A 26,853-nucleotide genomic window follows, 5' to 3' on the forward strand; every position below is an offset into this window, starting at 1 on the left:
CAATATCCAATGCCCACATACCTTAAACATATAAAAGGTAATAGCTTATATACAAATTAGACCACTAAAAGCAACCCACTGATCTTGGAGATAACTTTTTGTAATGCTAGCAAATACTATCAAAATCAAATTACAGACCAAGGCATGACAAATAACGTTCTGTAATCCTAGCAAATACTATCAAAATCAAATTATAGACCAAGGCATGACAAGTTCACCTCAATGTTACAGATGAAACCATCTAGTCCAAACTTAACCAAGGAAAGTTCACTTCACAATCTAAATGCAACTAAACCCGATATTATCTTACCTTAATGACCAATAGTTACTTTAACTTCTATTTAAACCAAAATAGCCCATATGCTTAGAACTTTGCTTATTATTGACCCAAAAAAAAAAGAACACTGCTATTAATAACACAAACACTCAGCTATCTACATCATTACTATCCCCCAACAACTACTTGTGACCTTATAAAGATAACAACCAAATTCACCTACCTAACAAATATTACCTTCTTCTCAGTCTAGTCTCATTAGAACAAAAAATCATGTCTCAACCCTCACCATCACTTGTGGTCCTCTTATTGTAGTACAAAGATTCAATGAGATAAATTCCACAGTTAATATTTGCGTGGCCGAAAGAGGAAAAGTGATCACTGGCACGTACAGATGGTATGATTCAAGGTATTTTCTATTTAGGTGCCTCTACAATTTAATTCGCCTATATGATTTCGACAACACAGATTGAGACCTTGCAGATGATCACCATTTACTGTACACCAACTACTACTATGACATCATCTGCTCGTACTACAATTACATACACGTGAAGGTACCGAACAACCCTCAACAACCTTTTCTTGTTCATAATCTCTAGAACCACACATACACAAAGATACAGCTACACAAGAAACATCATCAAACCATGATTTCATTGCGTCAACCAAACAGATCAATGATGATGGATGCTGAAGAAGAATATGAAGTCGTCAAACTACCATGTCTAGAGGAATTATGGCTTCATTTAGGATTTGTGGTTAGAAAGTAATCTTGAGGAAAAATCCCTTAATGAGCACATCCATCTAGCAACCTATTACCTTATTATTAGCAAGTAGGTTATTACATTATCTCTCACAAAAAATCTCTGTTGGTATCTTATTAGTATTTAGATGATTATATTATCTCTGACAAAAAATCTATGTTGTTATATTGTGATATTATAATTTATATGGTGTATTGAAAGATAAATGGAGCTTCATTTTTGGTACTTTTATTAGGTTCATTACAATTAGGAGTTATTTACAGTATACCATTCAAGTATCATACTTCATTCAGTTACTAAATATATGTATCTACTATTCTGGTGATGCTTCATTTTTATTTCACTTCAACAAAATTAAATCCCTATACCTAGCAATAATCTTTTTAAAAGGACACAACTAATTCTGAACATAACATAATAATCCATACAAAAAATCAGATCTTGCTGCCAAAAATCCCCTAATTAGCACATCCATCTAGCAACCTATTACCTTATTATTAGCATTTCGGTTATTACATTATCTCTCAATAAAAATCTCCGTTGGTATCTTATGATACTATTACTACTACTACTATTACTGCTACTACTGCTGCTACTGCTGCAACTGCTACTACTCCTACCACTACCACTACTACTATCACCACCACAGCCACTACCACCACCACCACCACCACTATGACCACTACCACTACCATTACCACTACTACCACCACCACCACTATGACTACTACTACCACTACCACTACTACTATGACTACCACTACCACTACCATTACCACTACTACCACCACCACCACTATGACTACTACTACCACTACCACTACTACTATGACTACTACTACCATGACTACTACCACTACTACCACCACTACCACTACCACTACCACTACTACCACTACTACCACCACCATTATCACCACCACCACTACTACTACTACTACAACCACCACCACCACTACTACTACGACTACAACCACCACCACCACTACTACTACCACTACTATGACTATTACCACCACTTCTATTACTACCACTACTATGACTACTACCACCACCACCACCACTGCTACTACTACAACCACCACTACCACTACTACGACAACTACCATTGCTACGACCACTACCACTACTACCACCATTGCTGCCACCACCACTACTACCACCACCACCACCACCACTACTACCACTACCACGACCACCACTACTCCTACTACTATCTCTCACAAAAAATCTGTGCCGTTATCTTGTGATATAATTTATATGGCATATTGAAAGATAAATGAAGCTTTATTTTTGGTACTTTTATTAGGTTCATTATAATTAGGAGTTATTTACAGTCTACTATTTAAGTATTGTACCTCATCCAGTCACTAGATATATGTATCTACTATTTCATTGATGCTTCATTTTTACTTCACTTCAACAAAATTAAATCCCTATACCTGGCAATAATCTTTTTAAAAAGACACAACTAATTCTAAATGAAACACTATGTTTCTTGTTGTAAAAATATGAAACCATATTTACAAGTATATTTGTTAGATAACAAAATATCCAATTATTTCTCTTACTAAATGATAGATTCCAAATAAATAGATTCCACATAAAGAAGAGAAAATAGACAAAAAAATTAAAATTAATAAATAGATCCCACATAAAGAATGGAAAATAGACAATCCTATTTTTCTAACATATTAGACCAAATTGCTAAGATAGATGTATTGTGTAATTTAGTCAAAATTTATACTTTTCCGTTGTTGTAAAATACATATTTATAAATTATAAAATATGAATAAATATTTTCCACATACACTAACTTGAATGAGACACTAATTTTCTTACTGAACAAAAATGAAACCAATGTTATAGATAAATGTTACAGATATACTAATTTGATAACAAATTTGTTATTACACTTACTATTTAAAATTAATGTAAATAAATATATTCCACATGATATTATCAAATTACATTTGTCCAAATATACTTCACACTTTTCTAGATGACTCTTTTATTGTTTCTCTTTACTAAAGGTCCATGATTTCTGACATTAAGTTGCAAATATAGAATACAAGGGAGATGGGGTCCCCTTGTCTTAAACCACACTTTGGGATAAGTTTGTGGATTGTTCTTCCTTCTACTCTCAAATCAAACTCCACAATAGAGACACATTTCATAACTTGTTTGATCCAAATAGGCTAAAAATTCATTTTGTGAAGGATAGCTTCCAAGAAATTCCATTCTACCCTATCGTAGGCTTTATTCATGTCAAGTTTAACAGTAACTTCATGCACATTAATTTTCTATTATTAAGGAAGTGGAAAGCCTCATGCACAATAAAAACGTTGTCTTGAATCATTCTACCAGGAACAAAAGCACGTTGCTATTAAGAGATGACTTTTTTTAGAATGGGTTTAACTCTATTGGCAAGCAGTTTAGCGAACACTTTATAACTGAAGTTACACAAGCTAATAGTTTGAAAATGACCAACAGATTCAGAAGAGTCAGTCTTACGAATTAACACCAAATTGGTAGAGTTTAGGTTTTGTAAATCAACATCATTCTCAAATAACTTTCTAACCAACTGACAAATCTGGGGGCCTATGATTTCCCAAGAGTGGTGGTAAAAGAGACCAAGAAAACCGTCAGGGCCAAGTGCTTTTAAGCCCCCAAAATCAAAGCTGCCCTTTTTATTTCCTCATCTAAAATAGAAGTCATTAAACCTAAATTATCAGCTTCAGAAACCACAGTTTTCACATAGGAAAGGACATGATTAAAGTTGCGAGGTCTAGAACTAGCAAACAGATTCTCATAAAAATTGAAAAAACAAGAGTTAATCTCTAATTGGTCATCAATCCAATTTCCAACGTCATTTTTTAGGCAAACCACTTTGTTTCTTCTTCTGTGTTGGGCTATAATATTGTGAAAAAGCCTAGAGTTTTCGTCCCCCCAATTTAGCCAATTAATTCTAGAGTATTGAAACCAGTATTTTTCTTCCCTCCCCTAAATGGCCTTAATTTGGTTAGCTAACTCACTAGCTTTACTTGCAGAATTCTCATTCCATACCCCTTCATAACAATTCTTAAAGTCTTCCATAAGGGTTACAAGGAGTTTTTGGTTGTTAGGAAATTCAATCTTACTCCATTTAGTCAGGATTTTCCTTATTCTGTTCAGATTTGAATTAAAAGCATGAACCATACCAATAGTCACCTGCTTATCCCTATTCCAATTTGACTCAATAAGCCCCTGTAATCTTTATGCTTAATCCAGTTCAATTCAAAACAAAATTCTTTTGGGCCTTTTACACCAGAAAAATTCACATGCAGAAGGATTGGCGAGTGATTAGAGCCTAAAGGTTCTAGATTACATACTTGAGCATTTTGATGCTTCTCTCTCCAAAAAATGTTGCAAACTGCGCAATCTAGTCTTTCTTTCACATTTGCCTCATTAAGTCTCATGTTTGACCATGTGAAAGCCAAGCCTTTGGCCCCTAAATCCTCCATGTCACATAGAGTCATAAAGTTCTGAAATTCAGCCAATGAGCTTAAGTCTCTGGTATTCCTCCATTCTTTTTCAAAATCAAGTAGCAAGTCATTAAAATCTCCACAGCATAACCAAGGTACAACGTTCCCAGAATTAAGGTTCTTTAGTTTTCCCCACCAATTTCTTCGATCTTGCTCTTTAGGAGGACTATAAATTAAAGTTAGAAAACCAGATTCCATCTCTAAACCTTTGAGAACCTTCAAGTGGATCATGTTTCTCTCTGACTTGCCAACTACAACTGTAGATCATCATTCCACCACATTGCTAAGCCACCCCCATTCCCACTGGTTCCACATAAATCTTATTCTGAAAATTTAATCTCCTGCGCCATCGCTCAACTTTTTCCATATTGACTCTAGTTTCCATCATAAAAACTAGAGAAGGTCAAAATTTAGAACACAGGAATCATAGGTTCTTTCCTGTCAGGGACAATCCCAATCCCTGACAGTTCCAGCTCAAAATAGTCATGGCAACTTGCTGGCCATTTAAGGCTGACCACCAAGCCCTATTGTAGTCAAATCACAGCCTGAATCTTGTTTTTCTATCCCTTTAAAAAATATTAGTAGGAATTACTTCCAACACTAGAACTTCTATCAAATTACCCTCATTCGTCTCAACAGATTTCTTACCTTTTTTTCTTTCTTGTCTTTGAAGGTGAGTTCCTACCTATAACAAATGGTTTCTCATTTTCTTTGTTCTGAAATAATTCCGTAGCTTTCTCAAATCGATCTACAACTTCAACCCTTGCTTTTTTTGATATTGATGACCCCCAAGTTCATCTAAAGCTCTTTTTAGGCTAACCTTTTCCATCTTTTTTACTAGACTCCCTTTATAGGTTATCTATGGTAGGCCCTGCTTTGGCATGTTAATATTCCTTTCCTTGCTATCCTCAGGCAATTCAACAATATACGGCACACTAGTTGCTGGCCTGTAGGATTTAACATCCGTAATGGTTGCTCCCATATTAGTATTGCATTCTTTTCTATCAACAAAATCTTTTCTAGCTCCTACAGTAAGTTTCAAGACCTTTTTGGGCTCTACAGGCTTTGGTTCATTTATTTTTGAAGGCCTATTGTTGAATAAGGCCCTTCTGCAATCCTTTAAAGTGGGTTCCATTCTTGCTTTTCCTTTTTGCATATCTTTTAGTGGCCTATTTACTTCATCCATCTCCAAATCCAATATTAGCCCATTGTCATCATCAATTTTCCCCTCAGCAGATTTACCAATTTGGCTATTCACACTCCCCACACCTTCCTACCAAGTAGATTGCTTTTCCCCTATCATCCCTATACTATTATCACGACCATAGCTCACATTTACACCAGCAACATTCACACTCCTTTTTGAAGATGAGGATTCACGTGCTGTCCCCATCTGCACCAAGTCGCATTCACCCTCTCAAATCATGATTATCGGCGCCACTGCCCTTAATGAATTCACCCTTAACTCTGTAGTATACATTGGTTGAGATGGGTCCTTCTCTGACTCGACTTTATGGTGCTCACAGATCCTGTGCTCATGCCCAACTTTCCCATAGTTATAACAGAAATTTTGGAGTTTTTCAAATCTAGTGTATGCCCATACCTTGTCCAGGTTAGGGCACAATACCCAGAATCCTGCTACTAGAGGCTTTGACAAAATCCACTTCAATTCTAATACGAACAAAGCTATAGATATGGCGGTCATCCGGTCTTGGATCTTAGAAATAGACAACCTCACCAATTCTACTTCCCATCTTGACAATATTCTTCTTGGTCATTTTTGCCAAATCGATATCTAAGATTAAGACATGGTAATCCAAACAATGTGTTTTAATGCTAAGTGCTCAAATGCGAGATACTCGCGTCTATTTCTTTCAAAACTTTCACACATGAAAGGCATCTTTGGACTGTGGGTAGAAAAAAATAATTTATTTTTAATTAGATTTTTAAAAAAGTTAAATTAAGTAATATGATTTATATTTAGGTTTGTTTGTTTTTAATAAATAAGCAAGTTTGTAGAAATAAAAGTTGTTTGGATCATTATTAAATAAGCAAGTTTATCTTATAAAATAATAAAAAAGGGATATGACTTTTATTAAATACTCCATCCAATCCTTAATATAAGAATTAGTTGATTAATTTAAGTAGATTAAGAAAGCTAATTAAATTAGTTATTTACAATAAATAGGTATTGTTTTTCCTAAAATATCTTTATTAATCAAGTATATTGGCTAAAACTATTATTATTACAAGGACTATCTTGAAAAAAAAAATGAATAAATATAAGTAACAAAATGAATTGGGGATTTGAAGTCTTATATTTAGTACTAAAATAAAATTAAAAAAAAACACATATATTAAGGATCAAATGTAATATATCTTAATGAGAAGCTCACTAGGAACTGTGGAAACCAATATAACGATTAAGTATACCATATCACAACATCAAGCTGTTTATATATTTTTCTAGAAGATATGTGAATATTTACATATAACAGTTCAAGCAGAACGAGAGAGAGAGAGAAAAAACAAAAGGATAAATTGGAGGCATGCATAGATCAAAAGCGAACAACACATACAGAATCTGGAAAGTAATCAAGTTGACAAAAGAAATTGGAAGCGTAGAAAATGAAAATAATTGCTTGGTGCTTGTAAGGTCATAAAGCTTGCCCCTGTTTTTGTAATAGAAAAACGGAGTAACTTTGAGGCATCGATGGAACAAATGCAATATGGCTATAGTTACTGCTTTTCAAATTTTTTCGCAAAGCACATATTGTCAAGCCGAGAAAGGCTAATTGGACAATTAAGAATCTCTTGAAAATCATATACCCAAGTTTCTATTTTATTAAGTATTATCCCCAAAGGTGTTTCTTAAAACAAATCTATTTACTCCTTTTATTAATAACATCATTCGAGGAAAATCTTCCTCTGGGCAACATTAGCAGTAGCGTTCAGTTGAAATACTTACTAAACCAATACCAGGCTTTCTTTTCATTAGCAGCTAACCTACAATTAGTATCCAGAGAGTTGCCCAAAAACAATGTGCCCTTAACGAGTGAAAATAAATAGTAAGCCAATGAAGATAAAAGACCGAACAATTTTTTTATCGACTGAGGAAGAAGTAGACATAGCGAGCTCAAGCACTGAAACTTCCAAACAGCAATAATGTGGGGCATTGAAGGGGAAGATGTTGAGGAATGAGCAAAGAAGTGGAATGAGGTAAAAAGAGATGCTTCGGACTTTCTAATTGAGATATTTAACAGTGTTAGCCCTTATTTAACAGTAGGGATTAAGATATGTAAGGGTGAAAAGTTTAAGGAGACAATAAAAGAGGGGAAAAGCGGATGAGATGATAATAAAAAATGAAAAAAATTATCAATGGACATAATGTAATAGTTTTCAATTATTTTAATAGGATTTTTATTTAATGAATAAAATATATTTAAATTAAAAATTATAATATTGTGAATTTTTAAACAAAATAATATTATATAATCAATTAGATTATAAACTATGTACGATTTATGTAAATATAAAACGAAAAATAATTTTAAAAATTAACCCAAACTACTCATTTAAATCATTAATAAATCTTAACAACATCCAAAACAGACAAAAATAACAATTTGCAGTAGTGTCACAACTTAGGCCTCAAACATCCAACATACCCACAATTAAAAATAAAGCTTTTACCCAACAATTCATACGGATTAAACACCCCATTTAACTAATATATAAACATAACTCAATTATTGAACAACATTTTAAACCTTACATTATGATCTTCACTAAAAAAACTGATCTTCCTTAAAAACAACCCCATATAACGATAAACCTAACTCCAATATTTACAAAAATTAATAAATAGAATAAAACTAAGCTGATTGAACACATACTTTAGTCAATATAACTCATTTATACCCAAAATATTCAATCAAATCATCATCCATTATAAAATTCATCATAAAACCCTTAGTTTCTCAAACTTAAAAATCTGAAAATCCAAAAGAAAATAGTAGAATCAAGTTACAAACACTTATGTTAGTGTTTGGAAGCCCCAAAATCAAAAATGAAAAGCCCTAGGAGCTAGAAAATCACACCCCTACTTACTCCTCTTTTTTGTTTTTATGTTTTAATTTGCGTCAATAGAATTTATAAAATCGCATGTTCAGCATGGTAAATGACACAATATAGGTGTTGTTCATGATTTTGTGACATTGATCATGACAAACATGCAGTTTTATTGTAGCAAACAACACAATAAGAAAACTGTACTATTGAACTATGCTTGCCGTGGTGAATGAAACAAAACAGAACTCCCCAAAACACTCCTTAAATTCATCCTTAAAGCTTCTAAACCTCAATCAACAATAAGAAAGCCTTAATTACCTCAAACCCCAATCAAATCATGACTTAACAACAAACCTTAAGATTGAAAATCAAGACGTTACAGTTTTTCCTTTTCAATTGGACTGTTCTTATCAGTACTCTTTGTTGTATTGTATTATGATTAGATACATTGAGGCTATATTCTATATTGGATTAGTTAGTGGGTCATTTCTCTGTTTGTTTTCTTGATTCATTTATGTTCGATGGTACAAGATGTTGTGCATTTTAAATCTTTATGGGTTTAAAGACTCGGTTATATACAGATATATTTGGTAATTATTTGATGCATATTAGGTATTCTCAAATGCAAACAAAAACCTAAACATAGACTTTGGTTTTTGGTGGTGTTAGGAAAATTTTTAGCATTCGCTTAGAGGGTCTCTAAGTCTTGTATGACCTAATATAAACTTAAAGGGTGTTTGGCAACTTTGCATAAACGACTTTTGGAACCCAAACCATAATTTAAGTTAAAAAGTATCCAAACACCCCACATTTTTTTAAGCCATGATTAGACTCGAAAATTATGGTTTAGCCCACTATAGTTTCACTTTAAGAGAAAAATTTCACTTCCTAAGGGGTTAAATGTGTGGTTGTCGCATAATTATGAGTGTCAGGGTAAAGCCAATGGTGAGCGTCCAAAAATATCCTTCAACGAAAATAAAAAACTTCACCTTTTCTCCTTCCTCATTCTACCTTTCTTTCTCACTTTCTTTCACTTTCTCTCTGCTTTTTATTTCCTGTTTTTTTTCTATACTGTAACATGTTGTTAGAAAATAAACTAGTCGCTCAAATGATGATATATTATGACACTTGATTATTTAATCTCATACTTTTATACACTTGCAATTATTAATTAGTTATATAATTAATAAATTGTTTTTATGTATGTTTATTCAATTTTTTGAAAAAAATATCATGGGAGATCATGTTTAAAATATTTAAGGTAAAATAACATTTTTCTGTTGGAAAAAAGTCATTTTTCTAAAAACATATTTAATCTTATATTTTATAGATATATATACATATATTAATTATTAATTAATTATATTTTTTTATATATTATTTATTATGTTGGCAAAAAATATATTACTAACAAATATATTACTCCAAATAAAAATATAAATTAAAATCTATCTTTTATGTAACTATCACGTTAACTTATATTCTTTTTAGTAATTTGTATATAAAAAAAAGTGTTTCTGATAACAACTATCCAAATACTTTTACTTTATCAAAATCATTTCTTTTTTACAAAATCTATGTTTTCAAAATCTATTATCAAAATAACTTTTTTTAAGAAGTTATTCTCTAAATCATGGTTTGATTTTTTCCAAACACCCCTTATTCTCCAAATTATGGTTTGATTTTTTCCAAACACCCCTTATTCTCCAAATTATGGTTTGATTTTTTTCAAACACCCCTTATTCTCCAAATTATGGTTTGATTTTTTCCAAACACCCCTTTAAGCTCAATTAATCGAGGCAATGAAGGTAAGCAGAATTTATCTACCAATTTCATACTAATCCTCATTAACAAAATAGATAAACATCTAGTTAATTATTTAGGAATCTTTTTTTTGTTTTGCCAAAATTTAGGAATCTTAAATGAGCATCAATTGCTTAACTTGTACTCTATTGTCCAAAGTTAATTACTAAGTGGAAACGATTAACCCTTAATACAACCTACGTTTTTTGGTGTGTTCACGATGATATGTTGATCACTATATTTCAAGAAAAAGGATTATATAGAAGCATTTGAGGAAAAAGAGATCAAAAGTCCAAAATTCCTCAAAGAACCAAAACAATGAAAAAACATAAAAACCCATTGTGACATAATTATGCTCAGACTAAAAGTCTATATATCGTAGATAGAATATCATAGACATAATAGAAATTGAGAGGCAGAAAAAACATATCCCAAATGCCCAAATTGATTTGAAAAAAATGAAGAAACAAGTTGCAATAGATCCTTAGTTAACCAATCAACTTAGATTAACTTATTTATCTCTAATAGATGTAATAGGAAAAAAATGCCTATGATCTTGCCTCAAGGAACTCAGGAATCAAAGAATTCGTTAGCCCATAACAATGGATGGGAGGGGCCTTTCTCTAAAATGATGCCCACTACGCTACAACAATAAGGCCGATAAGTTTGGTTATGTACATAATCAGCCCAGTACTCCAGACGCATACACCCCTTGCCTGTATATCGGCGCCTCAAAATCAATCAAGTCAGCGCCCCATAATAAATCAGGTCACCTATAAGAGTTAAGTTTAGTAGAAGTTAATCCACCTATGAGAGTTAAGTCTAGTAGAAGGAGTTAATCTCATAAAGTGGTGAACAAAAATTCAAATTCATATTGAGAGAGATATTTATATTTATGATTTGTTTGGTATGAGGTGAGGGTACGGGAGGAGAGGGGAAGGGAGGAAACGTTTCAATGAGTTTCTTTTAAAAAATTGAAGAAGTGAGTTTAAAAGCTTTTAATTAATTTTAGTGCCTCTTTATTTTACATCTTTTCTTTATCAAAATTGTATAAACCCGTTTCTCTAATTTTTTAAATTGAGCCCATTAAAATTTTTCCTCTCCATCTCCCCCCCCCCAATTCCCTTGTGCCAAATATAGGGTTAGCATCCAATAGTATTTCAGACAGGATTACCCCAATAGAAAAATCCCTATGCCTGGAAAAAAAAAATCAAGTCAAATGCCAGACTATCATTCGTAACATAATCCAAACAATTATCACACAAGTAACTGACAAAATTACCAGCAACTCTTTTTTAACACAAAAAACTACTAGCAAGTTTAGCGAGTTATTATAGTCCAGTATTTAAAGAAAAGTAAATATGATTGATCTCACTTCGCCTATCATAATGAACAATACTCTAACTACTCCTAAATTTTGATATTAGTAATTAGGAAATTAATTTGGATAATGTAAAGGATTGAAATATAAATTGAGGAGATTTGAAATTCATGAATAGTGATTTACCTTGATCGAGGCATAAGAATATTGAACGTGTTTGGATTAGATGTGGCAAAAGTAGGTTTTATTTTATTTGACTTTTGTAAGTTTAAGCTAGAGTGAAAGTCATTCAGTGTAATATGATTTATATTTGAATTAAATTTAAAAAAAAATAGTTTGACAAATGAAACTTATTTACATAATTAATAAAAAAATAAACTTAGATGTAAAATGACTAAAAAGGATATGAGAATAATCAAACTAAAAGGAATTAATGTATTATTAAAAAATTATAAATACTAGAAAAAGATATATTTAATAAATACAATATAATTATATGTAAATATAAAATTTATAAAATAATATAAAAAAATCAAAAAGGTTATTCTACCTTTTTTAATGAATAAAAATAAAAATATATAAAATATATAATGTATAAAATAATATTAAAAATTGAAAAATATTGTAAAAACATATTTAAAAGTTATTTTACCTTTACCTAGTGATATGATGTTCATTGAAGTTGGGATCCCTCCCAATAATGACTGACAAGCGATAGAGGACAGAGGGTAGAGAAGGAATGAAATTATCACCAGAGCATAATAAACATCAAAAGCCGAGAAAACTAGCTTTGGTTCAATGTAGAGCTTGAATGGAAATTACTTCTAGACTACCACTAACCCAAACAATAAAAAGCAGCTTTTCATGCTTTCCAAGACGCATTTTTGTCTCAAAATGCTGGTCCAAACACTGCCTAGCACTTTTGGTTCAGTTCCTTACATCAGGATTGATGCATTCTGCTAATTCAAGTATTCGGTTGGTGTTGTAAGGTAATCCAATCTAATCCTAATTACAACACATCAGGTAATCCCCATTACATAGCATTGGCTATGCAATCCAGATTCTAACTTACATGAATCAATGTATAGGCATATATACCCTCCCTGAATCAACATTTAGACATTTATACCCTCTCTTTTTTTGGCCTTAATAGAGTTAAAAACTCATTTCACATTTATTTTTATTTTTTTAAGATAAAATATAATGTCATTTCATGACTCCTTGATGACATACCAAACGATTGCTCTGTAACATCATTACATCCTTACCCGTTCTACGAAAGAAATGTGCAAGTGTTGATTTTGGGATGAGATAGGATTGGAATGGGAAGAATTTGGGTTGCTGTTGATATCCATCCACGCTGCAAATAGAGCTAGAAAGGGAAGGAATTGTGCTCTCTGTCGATGACCTTGCACACTACGAAAGGTAAAGTTAGGATTTAGAGGCTTGGGACGTTTAAGTCGTAATATTATTGTGACTGGGTTGAAGTAAACCTGTGTTATCAGTCCAGAAAGAAAAGAAGCCTTGTATTGATACTTGATAGATGTTTTGTGTGGTTTATATAGATCAAGGGTGTATGTAGATTAGCGATGGTAGATGTGGCTTTTTTCTTCTCTGACTTCTGCAAACTGAAGTTGAGATAAAAATCAGGTAGTGTAACATAAAAAAATTCAATTTGAAAAACTAAAACTTATTTGGATGATTAATAAAAAAGTAAGTTTAAATATAAAATGACTAAAAAAGACATAAATTTTATTAAGTAATACACATTTAATATTATATGTATATAATGTGACAATTGTAAAAAAAAATTATTAAAAATAAAAAATTAATTTATTATTGGAAAGAAATTGAAAAATACTAAAATATTTAATTAAATATATTTAATGTATATAAGAAAACAATGATGCTATGTGTTGATATATAATCAAATATAATAGTCGAAGAATTAGCAATTTGTTTATATACCCTCTATATTAGCAAAGCCAATAAGAAAAAAAAGGTTGGCATTTGTTGTCCACATGCACATGCTCATTCTTTGCTTTATCCTCATTTTTTCATTCCTTTTTAGCCTTTTGCCTCCTAAGGATTAAAGGTGTTGAGTCCAATATTCACTGCATCATCACTTTTCCACCATGAAAAGCAAAAAGTAGGAGTTTCTTTCCAAAAACCCATTTGAACATAACAGTCAGATTGTCAAAATGTTAAACCAAGCATTACTTTTATAAAAAAAACCAACTTTTGATGGTTTGGATACACAACTTCCAAACGTGATCCCAAACACACCCGAACTTTTATTATGGTTTGAGCAGTGTTTCCACAAGTAGTTGGTAACTGGGTAAGAAAAGGAGAAAAGGTAACTACATTCAATTCAATAAACACGCTTGTTTGTTGCGCATTCGCGTTATTTTTGTTAAATATGTCTGTTATGAGTATGAAAATACTATGGATTTATGTTTATGAAATGAATGGTTTTGCGGAATCTATGTTGAATTATGAAATGACTTGCGTTTATATATGAGATGAAGATTGTGTTGTCGAAAACTAACGTGTGATTGACTTGTAAAGCTTATTTTGAGCCTTGAAATGTTTCCATGGTAATTATAATGGTTGCTATTATTGACGTACTCGATTGGACTATAGTTAAAGGACATGAGAATTGCCCAGAACCTTTTGATTGAATAACATCCCACGCCTCTTCTCATAGAGGAGGTTGTGGGTCCTAGACCCATGAGGACCAAAGTGAGTGTGTGAAATGTGGGTATGCGTGTCTCTTCCTTCATAGGAGGAGGAGGGTTTATTGTCTAAGTCAATTTACAAAAAAAAAAAAAAAAGGAAAAGAGAGAGGAGATGAAATTGTGTGTGTTTGACACATGGATAATCTTATTTTGTCATGAAGCCCACTAGATGGCCTTTTTAGTATTGTCCCGATATGGTTCCATCCCCTCATCTAGGATTGAGATCCTATAACTGATAAGCTTGTAAGCAACTTGTCACCTAGGAATTCTTAGCTCATGCATTCGGTCAAAGGTTTTAAGACGGACATAAGGATGGAAATGAGAGGTTAAATAGATTTTCCTGATATAAAGTTTTCTAAAAGTACACGTTTAAGCCTTTTCGTGTAAAACTTTTACCAAGTGAGATAAGCTGCATAGAATGTAGGACGCCATTCAAAAGTCGCAAAATTGTTACCAAGAATCGACAGAATTGATCTTATCTACTGATCATGATCAAGGCTCCAGCCATGAAAGAAACCCCTGCTTGCATTCATTTAAATATGAGAAAACTTTGAAACCCATGTCCATATCCCACCTCTACATCAATTTGGTTCGGACGTCTTTCAATTAAAGAATTTTCAATTAAATTCCAATAGCTTTCAGAATTTTCAATTCTGACTGAAAAGAACCCGTCTCAATTAAAGAAAGATGGTCATATTCCTACTATGCAAAGGTTTACATGGAAGAGAAGAGCAGCTAATAACTCATTCTTCTTATTCAATGCTTTTGTGCTTCATTATGTTGGACTCATTCATGGTTGTAGCTTCTTATCGGTTCTAGAAGGAATTTGTTGAAAATATACTCTATCAAACAACAATTCTTTCCACTAAATTCCCTATTGCATGCCTTCTACAATTCTAATCATGCAAATGTCATAATGCAGCACATTTATTCTCTCATGAAAGACTTTTCCAATGTCATCTTAGAAACAGATCAATCTTCTTATCAACATTACATATATTTTTGTAATTATCCTATTTCTTTTTCCATATTACAAGGTTTTGTATATACTTTATATCATCACTTTGATCATTATCAAAAAGAAAACTCCTATCCTTAATTTTCCATGAGGAACGATAGAAATTTTGGGTCAAAAAGTTTAGTAGGCATTAGAAATAAAATATAATCACCAAATTCGTATTCTAATCATGAAATGAATCCACTATTAATCGGTACAATCAATTTTCACTGATGCAAATAAAATCGAACAAAAACGAGCAGCCTCAACATCTGATGAAGAAGAGCTTCTAGTAAAATTGTGACCAACTGATTTTATACCAGAGAAACAAATTATTTAACCTTACATGTGCTGCAGTAAACTTTCACCGGCCGGGGAAAATTTAGAAATAAAGTCAGAATGGCAAATAGTAGAAGGTTTAGATTTTGCCTATGAAAACAGCAGCAGAGGTTCAAGTTCTCATTCTATTCCCATCTTAACAGAACAAGTACATAATAGTTAAAGTCAAGACATGCTGCAAACAGCATGAGTAAATTCCTATCTTATCTACATGTATAAGCATTGACATCAGGAAAAATTTAGCTAAAGCTTCAGCATCTCAGGCTGCAAAAGAATGTACACATTTCCTGTGTTTAGCCACCGTTCCAGTCACAAGCAAACCACTTTCAAAGACAAATAAACAAAGAGATGGTTTATTCATACTTCAAGGTTTTATAATGAAAGGAGTAAAGGACTGTTTATTCAGTAGAAAACATTAAAATTTCTTCACCGTTTTATCATTATGTGTGCGCATGAATAGGCCATACATTGAATTGACAATTAAACTCCACTTTTTCCAACATTAAGAAACTTTAAGAAAATGAATATAAAGCAATACGAAGTTTCTGTAATCTCGGATCAGGAGGAGATTGACCATCTTGGGAAGACTCAAAAACTAAAACTAAACCAGGAAACTGCTCTTCCCCTTTATCTGCTTTAATCAATCAGATACACCGACATATTCTTCCACGATTTTCTCTCTCATAATCCAAACAACTCCAGGATTTACAACACAATAATGACCCTCCAACATTATTTGGAATAGACTCACGGATTTCACTAGTGGCCCAGATTCAAATGTGATAAACTAAGGACAGAATAGCAAAAGAAACAGATTAAGAGTAATGAAAAACATAAATATACATGACATCAAAGAGAAATGCCGTAAAACACACAAGAGCATATCAAGATAGGGTAACATTTTCAAAATTCTTGGGAAAAATATTAATTTATAAAAGCAAAAATGCAAGCTGCTGCTAATAGGATTGATGCATACATTCAGACCTAATTTGTATTAGGACGCAGGTGCTTAGAGGTGGGTCCCGGCTCATTAGTCACAGAAGCAGATGGTGGAACATAAATTCTTGCTTTCTTAATAATTTCAGCAACAATCCAATGCTTATACTTGCTCAAGGGCCTAGAAGGATCCAGCCGAACCTGAAATAACAGTAGGCAGAAGCACGCTTATTAACTTTTTCATGAACATTGATTAGTATAATCAGTGGGGGAAAAACTACAGTTTGAAAAATTTGAGTTAATAAAAAAGACAACATGTCGGATGGATGAATTCACATTACTTACTCGATCACCAATGTTACAAACATTGTTCTCATCATGTGCCATAAATTTAGAGGTGCGTTTAACATAACGGTTGTACAATTTGTGGTGGAATAACCTATCCACTGCAACCACCACTGATTTCTGCATTTTGTTTGACACCACCATTCCAACCACCTGCTTCATTGTCTCTCCCAAACCTGCAATCCTCATTTTTATAAGACAATAAGTATAAAACATAATCAAATTGACTTTGCAAAATTGCAATGTTAAAATCTCATGAGGACCACTATCTAAATCCACCTTCCTCAACCCACATCAGCTCCAGCCACCAAAGCTTCTTACCCATACCTGTTCCTGAATGCCCAGGTCTATTGTATCATTTAAATCCACACTCATGATACAGAAAATATCTCTTGATCTCTCATAAAATAACAACTTCCAAAAGAATGTAAACCATAGTTTCCAAATCTTCATTAATTTCTTTTCTTTTTTCGTACACTAATGACTAATGATTGATATTCTCTTCAGTTTGTATAACCTGTGTGCCATTATACAAAGGAAGTATGTCAGTATGACATATTTTGCAGTTGACAGGAATCAACTACAAAAAAGAGTTAGAACCATTAGGTGCAGACCCATACTTTGCCCGTAGTTTCTAAAAGTCAAAATAATAATGCGGAATCATTCGATGAAGCAAGCATTGACAAGTACCAACTTGTCATCTACCAATAGGCGGACCTGTATTATACTCAGTTTAAACTCAAGCTTTGAAATATTGCACTGATTGAGGCAACTCCTTCAAGCCACTGAGATGTCAGTTTAAACCCAAGCTTCTAAATTGCTAGACCCAACTCGAGACAAGTCATTTAATCCATCATGCATCACAAATACCTTGAGAAATTTTCCAAATTGATCATAATATAAAGAGATAAATAAACAGAATGCCAATACACAATAAATCCAACGTTGCAAAAAGAAAAAAAAAGAAAAAAGAAAAATCTTACCAGATAATTTGGGGTAGACAGAGCTCTGGGCTTCGGACCTTCTCCGATACTTTCCGAGAACAACCGCGCAGGGGCTGACAGCGGTGGACGGCGTCCTACGGCCAGCTCGACTAGCGGTGGAATGGATCCGCTCCTCTTTTGTTTATCCGGCTCTGCTATATTCTGAGTCCTCCTTACTCCCAAGTTTCAACGTGCAAAAGGAAATTTGCATTGGAAAATAAGACATGTACAAGGAAGCATTAATTTTTTTTATTAAAAAAATATTAATTTTGTTTTAAAATTTAATAATCTTTTTAACTTTATTCCAATTATATATTTAAATATATCAAGAAAATAACAACTAAATAAAATTATATATTCATATCATAAACTTAATGAGGTGATTTATATTAAGAAAAAATTATTATAGAAACTTTTGGTTTTGTAGGGACTATAATTAATTTTAGAGATAATTATGGATTAATTACTTGCATATGAAAATTAATTGCTCCAAATTATAAAATTTATTTGAGTCGGCATTCTTTGATTTTGCATTCCCGCTGTTTACATCCTCTCGAGTTATTTATTAATTTATACTATAAAGGCATTATTGCCTTCTCAATATCTTTAAAATCTTTTATATACCAATCCAATATATAATATTGTCATATTAAAGATTCACACATTGCGCGTTATCTTTAAAGATACTTTTTTCTTAGGGGAAATGGCAAATAAAGACCCTTAAAAATATAAAATGGTAATTTGGGTACTTCAATTCATAAAATTGCCATCAGAGACCGGGTCCTAGATTGCAATTATGAAATGAAGCCCAAATGACTAAAATGCCCTTCCTTTTCTCTTTCTTCCAGCACCTCATTTCTTTCTCTTTCCTTCTTCTCTTCCTCTCTCTCTTTGTCCTACTCTCCCTCTCTGGAAACGTAAATTTCTGACTTCCTTTCTCTCTCTCTCTCCCCCCTTTCTTCTCTTTCCTTCTTCTACTCTCCTTCGATTTCATTCTTCTTCTCTAGAACCGTGACGTTCTTCTATGTTTTTCCCAACACATTGATTTGCAATGGGAAAAATGAAAACATGTTAACCGTGTAGCTTCCATATTTAATTTTCTGCAAAACATGTAATGCTAATAGCCTAATATAGTACTCTTCATATAAAAGCTCTCATTCTCCATAATCTCTCTTTATTCTACAACCTCATCTCCTACTGATATACTCGAATTAACAACTGTTACCTCCTTTCATTGTAAAAAACTGGTTGTTGTCAAAGAATTCTGGAAATTATCATTTACGAAGAGAAATGTAAACTTGTATAAAAACCTTATCAGAAGTGATAAGTTCACTATGACAAATGATAAGCTGAGTATGATAAATAACAAGTTCTCATAAGGTTTTCATACAATTTCAAATTTCTCTGTTAAAATGACTAAATTTTCATATTGATTTATGAAATGACAAGTTTACTATGGTAGATGACAAGTTGAGTTTGACAAATGACAAGTTCCCATAAGGTTTTCATACAATTTCAAATTTCTCTGTTAAAATGACTAAATTTTCATATTGATTTATGAAATGACAAGTTTACTATGGCAGATGACAAGTTGAGTTTGACAAATGACAAGTTCACATAAGGTTTTCATACAATTTCAAATTTCTCTATTAAAATGACTGAATTTTCATATTGATTTACGAAGTGAAAAGTTTACTATGACAAATAACAAGTTGAATATGACAAATGATAAGTTCCCATAAGAATTTTATACAATTTTAAATTTCTCTATTGAAATGACTGAATTTCTACATTGATTTATAAAGTGACAAGTTAACTATGACAAATGACAAGTTGAATTTGGCAAATGACAAGTTTTCATAAGGTTTTTATGCAATTTCAAATTTCTCTATCAAAATGACAGAATTTTCACGTTGATTTACGAAGTGACAAATTTACTATGGCAAATAACAAATTGAGTTTGGCAAATGACAAGTTCCCATAAGGTTTTGATACAATTTCAAATTTCTCCATTAAAATGATTGAATTTCTACATTGATTTACGAAGTGACAAGTTTACTATGGCAAATAACAAGTTGAGTTTGGCAAATGACAAGTCCCCATAAGGTTTTCATATAATTTCAAAAAAACGAATGAATTTTCACATTGATTTATGAAGTGACAAGTTTACTATGGCAAATAACAAGTTGAGTATAGCAAATGACAAGTTCCTATGAGATTTTCATACAATTTCAAATTTCTTCGTTAAAATGACTGAATTTTCATATTGACTTATGAAGTGACAAGTTTACTATGACAAATGATAAGTTGAGTTTGGCAAATGACAAGTTCCATCAGGTTTTCACACAATTTCAAATTTCTCTGTCAAAATGACTGAATTTTCACATTGATTTACGAAGTAACGAGTTTACTATGACAAATGACAAATTGAGTATAGCAAATAACAAGTTCCCATAAGGTTTCATACAATTTCAAATTTATCTGTTGAAATTAAAATTTGCAGATTTCTGACAGCAACTACTTCTGATAAGCAGTAAATGACAAGTTTAGTAAGATTAATGACAAGTTCAATGAGTTGAACCCCTTGTACAAGGAAACTAATTACGAGCTACACCTCATGCAATCTTGAGTCTTACATTCCATCATAAAGTTGACTTCCCTTCCTCATTCACATGCAATGAATCATCCAAGCTTTCATTCTTTAAGGAGGAGTAGATTATGAACTTGTCACCATCAAATTGAAATGTATTTCCTAATCTAACCATAGTTTTCAAAGAATTTCTTGACACCTTGTTCCATTTGGAAGAATTGTCCTGTATGCAAGACAAAATCTAATATGATCTTGGTATGTTTTCTGGGTATGTAAACACATAAAAGTTCAAACTATATATAAAAAGACACATACACATTAAAATAGCCTTTGACTTTCTCCATGAAATTGATAAATTGACTAATGAAAGTTAATCATGAATTTTCATTTCTTGATTTCCTCCATAACTGTTCTGATATATCCAAGGTGATAAAAGATGAATCAAATAATGTTGCAGATTTGGTACTTAGTTCAAGCAGGGGCAGAATATCACACTCTGTAAGCATTACACATAATCTTAAACAAGCATAAAACAATGCTCCAACATACTTTGCTACACTGTTCCTTCTCTCTCCGAGACAAGGAATAATAATTTCAAAGTAGATTTTCTATTCAAAATCCAACAAACCATCGCAATATTATTTTGTTACAAGAGATAATAGTACAAGCTGAAACTTTACCAAATATTCTAAGGTACAGATCCTTCTTCGCTGCACCAGGTTTGTGGCTATGGAAGGTGGAAATGGAGATAGGGTTTTGAGCTATGGTGGAAGAATCAGAACATAGCATCGCCTTTCTCTCCCTCTAAATTCTGAAGTGAGAGACGTGGCTGAGGTGAGGACTAGAGTGCTATGCTTTGAGCTTGATTCAGTAGCAGTAAAGAGAAGGACGAAGAGAGAGAGAGAGAGAGAGAGAAAGAGAAGAAAGAAAAAGAGGGAGGGGATGAGACGGAAGGAAGAGAAAGGGAATGACATTTTTGACTTTTCTCCTGCATTTCATAATTGCAATTTAGGACCCGGTCTCTGATAGCTATTTTGTGAATTGAGGTACCCAAATTGCCATTTTATATTTTCAAAGGTCTTTATTTGCCATTTCCCCTTTTTCTTATGCTCAACTCTTCTCTACATACTAAACAAAAAGAACTCTTATACAGTAACTCTAATTTTTAATATACAAGCTACTTAACTAATTTAGATAAATTAAAAAAATTAGTCAAGTTAGTTATTTATAATAAATATGAATTCAATTTGTAATTAAAGAAATTAGCTAAGTTATTTATTTATAATAAATAAATATTATTTGTTTGTAATAAATATGAGTTAATTTTTCTAAATTACCATTTTTAATCATGATTATCCTGGGATGGAGACCTCCCTAGGAATATTTCAGAGGATAGATTATAAATTTAAAAGAATAAATAAATTGAGGTTTTATATTTTTAATCAAATATAATTCTCAAATAGTTTTTATATTAAAAAATGGAGATACTATTAGAAAAAGATTTTTATAAGAATTTCATTTAAAATTTTCAGTTATATTGAAATATAAAATTTAAAACCTTTTATCCCCCTCCTTCTCATTTCTTCAAAATTTTTCTAACAAATTAAATAGAAGCAAAATTTTAATTTAGTAAATTTCAATTTAAGAGATCTATTTTCTTTATAAATACAAGTATTTTCATATTAGAAATGATTATGCATTGTTAGACAATAAATAAGAACGACATTCTAAATAAGAATTTGAACTTTAATTTGTCAAAATTATTATAAAAAAAAATAGTCTTTTGTTAGATCCAATCACATTATTTGGAAAAATAATTTTAACAAACAACAAAGGATACATGAAATGTTTAAAAAAGCCCATTTAACATTTTAATAGCAGTTAATTTTCTTTTGAAAACTCTACAAAATGATTGTATTTTTTTTTTATAAACAAGAAACTAGTAAATACTACTCAACATTACAAGAAGAAAGCAAACAAAACTCGTGTAAAAAAACTGAATAAAATCCAAGAGGCGTTGTTAAAGCACATTTGGCCAGAATATCAGCTTTAGAGTTCTCTTCACGTTAGACGTGTTAAAGATCAACAAACCAATCACATTGGAGCATTGCGTAGCTTTGTAAGATCATATTACAATTTTGATGAGCTTAATTGCATCCAAGGAATCATTTCTCAAACATACTAGTCTATGATTCTCATCCCATGCCCTTTGAAGACCAATAATATATGCCCAAAGTTCTGCTGTTAAAGAATCTACATTTTGCAAATTAAGCATAAAACTTCTGTTTGATTTCCTTTATTGTCTTTGATAACCCCCCCACATCCAGCTGTGCAATCCTTATGTGAAAGTAAGTTTCGTCAACATTGATAAACAGCTACCCAACTTCTTTCAAATGCGATTCTCATTCATTGCTGCAATACCTTTGATTTTGACTCGATTCATCTGTACCTTAGTTGCACTGAAACTAGATAGAATGGCTTTAGCCTTTGCTAAAAGTCCAAAAACACTATAGTTGAGATTCTTAAAAGCTTTCTCACCGCGTCTTTTCCAAATGAACTAACAACAATGACAAAGAAATCTTTCAAGGGTCCATCACACTGCCCCACTTTTTCCTAGAGATTCATTAAACACCGATTCTAGAAGTCACAACTAAATAATCTCCCATGCAGACTGGGTTCAACAATTGAAAGCCATAAAGGCTTAATCCTCAATACCATAATTACACCAAATGTAGGAGGTTGTTTTATTAATGCCTCTCTTCATTCTCGCTTCATTAGTAAGTAACTTGTTATGTAGTGAAAGCCAAAGAAATGACTTACACCTCTGTAGTAGACTCAATTTCCAAATCTTAATCCCTGCAGGGCTCTCTTTGGAGTCTTCACCTTTCAAAAGATTGTATGCCAATTCCATGGGGAAAAAAATCCATGTTTTTCAAGTGTCCACTTGACAACTTCATCTCCCCTCCTTCCAACCACAAGTTCAGTTCCTTGTAAAGCATAACTCGATGTGTCTTTAATTCCTTTCCACAAACATGAACCAAGGCGCGATCCATCAATGGTAGGAATTAGGTCATTTCTAGTGATATTTACTTCTCAAGACTCTAGTCCACAGAGAGTCTCAAGACTCTAGTCCACAAAGAGTCTATGCTGTTGATCAAACCCCATTTAGCTTTCATGCATAAAGACTTTGTTTTGAAGTCTCGTATGACATACACCCAAACCCCCTCCTTTTCTTTTCCTTGGAAACCTCATTCCAAGCTACAAGATGAATCTTCTTATTCTCATCGCATGATCCCCAGAGAAAGCTCTAGCTTTCTTTTTTAATCTCATCATAAGTAGCCAACAGAAGTTCACATGTTTGCATAGGATAAAGAGTGATCGCTTGAACCACTGAAGTAACAAGAGTGTGCCTTCCAACAAGAGAGATAGTATTAGCCATCCAACTACTCGGTCTAGCTTTCATTTTATCCATGATGTATTAATAGGTGGTCTTCTTCACTCTATCATGATATAGAGGAACTCCAAGATATTTCAAGGTCAGGAGTGTTTGAGAAACCAAGCTCCTCACTTAGCTGGCTTGCTCGATTATGATTACCATTTCAAGAGAAGAAAACTCGAGACTTGCCCGAACTAATCTTCTAGCTTGAGATGCTACAAAACGTATGCAAGCACCTCTACTTGCTCTAAAGATGCATCTGCAAACAAAATAAAATCATTAGCAAAAAATAAGTGCGTGATAGGCAAGCCATCTTTATGAAACCTGAGCAGTTTCCAGTTCTGTTTGTTTATCTTCTCTTGTATCAAGTGAGCAATTTTTTCAATACAAATAACAAAAATATATGGAGAGATAGGATCATCTTTTGGTAAACCACGAGACGGCAAGAATTCTCAAGTCAATTCTTCCCATAAAATTTGCAGTACTAGAGAAGATATGCAATGGTAAACAGTATGTCGTGGATTGGTAGGAATGTTTAATTCCTCAAGACAATGCATAATAAAACTCCAACAACACCTAACATAAGCCTTTTCTAGATCAATTTTCATGGATAAAGTGACTATATTAAAATATATATATATATAAGTTCAACTTACATTGCAAGAGTTAAGTCTAACAAAGGAGCTTTTAAAAATAACTTTAATATGATAAAAACAAATTTTGAAGGGAAGTGCAAGAATCTCCTGTCAAGTAATTGTTAAGAGAGCCGTATGTGTCCCTAAGAATTGGATGAACTGCTTTTCAACACAATGGATAATGAATGGGAGTTTGAAGTTCCTATACAATAGACCAATAAAGACAATCCAAAAGAGCCAAAGCTTGATCCTACTAGTGCTTTGTTTCTCTGAATGACTTCTTTTAAGCTTTTACCCTCATGATAGATAACACTGGCAGAATTCTTGTTGTCGTCTCCGATATTTAAGCAAATAATGTTCCAGCCATCTTGATGCAAATGAAACAGTGAAACTGCTCCATAATATGGGATTGCTTATTATAAAGAAGCTGGTTACCCTGGGTATTCGAAAAGGCTAACTTGGATCGACAACAGGTTTGTCTAAATCCATGTAGCACTGAGGAAAATGAGGCCTTGTTGCCTTGGGTGAGCGTATCATTTTGATTCATCTAGATTACATTGAGCAACATATAATTTGATAAGCAACTTTCAAATACTCATCCTGGTATAAGTCAGAGTGGTTTTAATCCATAATCTAAGATCATCAAAGGAGGGAAAATGAAACTTTGACAGATAGAATTCCAAACCATATTGCTTGCGTAAACGGGCAGTTAAAAAGTGAAGCAATGGTTCTTCTTCTTCACAAGCGAATAACCAAAGACCCGAAATGTTAAGATGGTGCTGCTCAAGAGTATTGTAGAGATATGTAAATATATTGTAATTAATATATGATCAAATCAGATATCATAGGATATTATACGATAGGATATTATCTCCTATTAATGAGCCATTAATGCCTAGGGCTCCTCTCTTGTGTATATATTCTCCCTTTCTGATCATGAATAAACATGAAAATATGTTCCATACTATTTTGTGAGTAATATGGTATTAGAGCCAGGTTCTTTAAGGGTGATTTTTTCACCTGTTTCAACATTGGTTGCACCGTACACTGGTTCACTACTGTCGGCCCCTATTTTCAACGTTAGGGCTTCTGCGTTGGACCTCTGGTGGGAGCACGTGCCGGCCAGTGAGCATCACATGATGCTGACTGTCCAAACCTCAAAGTATCGTCGTCATTCAACCAGCGCGTGGGCCTCACACGCCGTCACCTGCGACGGTACTGTTCACGTACTGCCACAGTCTTCGATGTCTGAACACCTCTTCGGCTTCGTCTTCTCTTTTCCGACGAGTCCCTTGTATTTTTCTGATCTGGGTCTTCCCCCTTGTGTCATTACAGAGTTGTTTGGTACTGTTGGTTACTGTACTCCATGAATAGTAACGGTTCAGATCTGTTATTGCTGCTATGGCGTTCTATAGACTATAGGAGTTGTTGTTTGATCCCTGGTGTGATCGTTTGTGGCTACCTAATCTTTCTTACCACTACTAGAATTATTATTTCCTTTCTGTTTATCTCTCATGGGTGATACTAAGTCTGCAGTTACCTCTGAAGTCGTTCCGGTAGTCGTTAAGATTACTGAGCATAAATTAAACTGGACAAATTATATGGATTGGAGTAAGACAATTCGTATCTACTTATGAAACATTGAGAAGGAGAATCATTTAATTGAAGACCCTCCGGCCACTGACTCCCGTCAATCTTGGTTAAGGGATGATGCAAGGCTTTTCTTACAGATCCGCAACTCCATTGACAGTGAGATTATTCCTTCTGTTACTCACTATGAATTTGTTAAAGAATTGATGAACTATTTGGAATTTTTATACTCAAGCAAGGGAAATATCTCTCGGGTTTATGAGGTTTGCAAGGTGTTTTATCGTGTAGAGAAGCAGGATCATCCTCTTAAGACCTACTTCATGGATTTTAAACGAATGTATGAAGAACTGAATGTCCTAATGCCTCTTACCACTGATCTGAAGGTTCAATAGGCACAACGAGAGCACATGATCGTTATGAGTTTTCTCACTGGGCTCCCACCTGAGTATGAGACTGTTCACTCTCAGATTTTATCTAGATCTGAGATTCCTACTCTTCAGG

At 33.0% G+C, this 26,853-nt stretch overlaps 2 protein-coding genes across 2 annotated transcripts; both read right to left on the reverse strand.

The window, feature by feature from the left end:
• Positions 1-771: 771 nt before the first annotated feature.
• On the reverse strand, positions 772-4,799 carry LOC114754143 (keratin, type I cytoskeletal 9-like). Its single transcript, XM_028942904.1, has 4 exons — positions 4,416-4,799; positions 4,076-4,290; positions 1,623-2,275; positions 772-875 (listed from the first exon to the last, which is right to left on the reverse strand). The coding sequence occupies exons 1-4, from the start codon at positions 4,797-4,799 to the stop codon at positions 772-774; spliced, it is 1,356 nt and encodes a 451-aa protein (XP_028798737.1).
• An 11,106-nt stretch (positions 4,800-15,905) lies between these two features.
• Positions 15,906-18,272, reverse strand: LOC114754130 (30S ribosomal protein S17-like). Its single transcript, XM_028942873.1, has 3 exons — positions 18,102-18,272; positions 17,119-17,294; positions 15,906-16,974 (listed from the first exon to the last, which is right to left on the reverse strand). Exons 2-3 carry the CDS (start codon positions 17,278-17,280, stop codon positions 16,822-16,824), a joined length of 315 nt encoding a protein of 104 aa, XP_028798706.1. The 5' UTR covers positions 17,281-17,294; positions 18,102-18,272; the 3' UTR covers positions 15,906-16,821.
• Between the last annotated feature and the right edge of the window lie 8,581 nt (positions 18,273-26,853).

This window comes from Neltuma alba, unplaced genomic scaffold, assembly GCF_004799145.2.
Source record: "Neltuma alba isolate B1F8T4 unplaced genomic scaffold, ASM479914v2 tig00010087_pilon, whole genome shotgun sequence".
Taxonomy (NCBI): Eukaryota; Viridiplantae; Streptophyta; class Magnoliopsida; order Fabales; family Fabaceae; genus Neltuma; species Neltuma alba.

Bases quoted from the DNA above. Each gene is read 5' to 3' on its own strand.
- LOC114754143 (XM_028942904.1), bottom strand. From the start codon at position 4,799: ATGATCCACTTGAAGGTTCTCAAAGGTTTAGAGATGGAATCTGGTTTT. The intron at 4,291-4,415 runs GTATGTAATCTA...TAAAGATTACAG, and splicing joins AGAAGCATCAAAATGCTCAA to GGGCTTATTGAGTCAAATTG. The intron at 876-1,622 runs GTAATAGTAGTA...GTGTGGTTCTAG, and splicing joins CAGTAGCAGCAGTAGTAGCA to AGATTATGAACAAGAAAAGG.
- LOC114754130 (XM_028942873.1), bottom strand. From the start codon at position 17,280: ATGAAGCAGGTGGTTGGAATGGTGGTGTCAAACAAAATGCAGAAATCA. The intron at 16,975-17,118 runs GTAAGTAATGTG...CTGTTATTTCAG, and splicing joins TTTGTAACATTGGTGATCGA to GTTCGGCTGGATCCTTCTAG.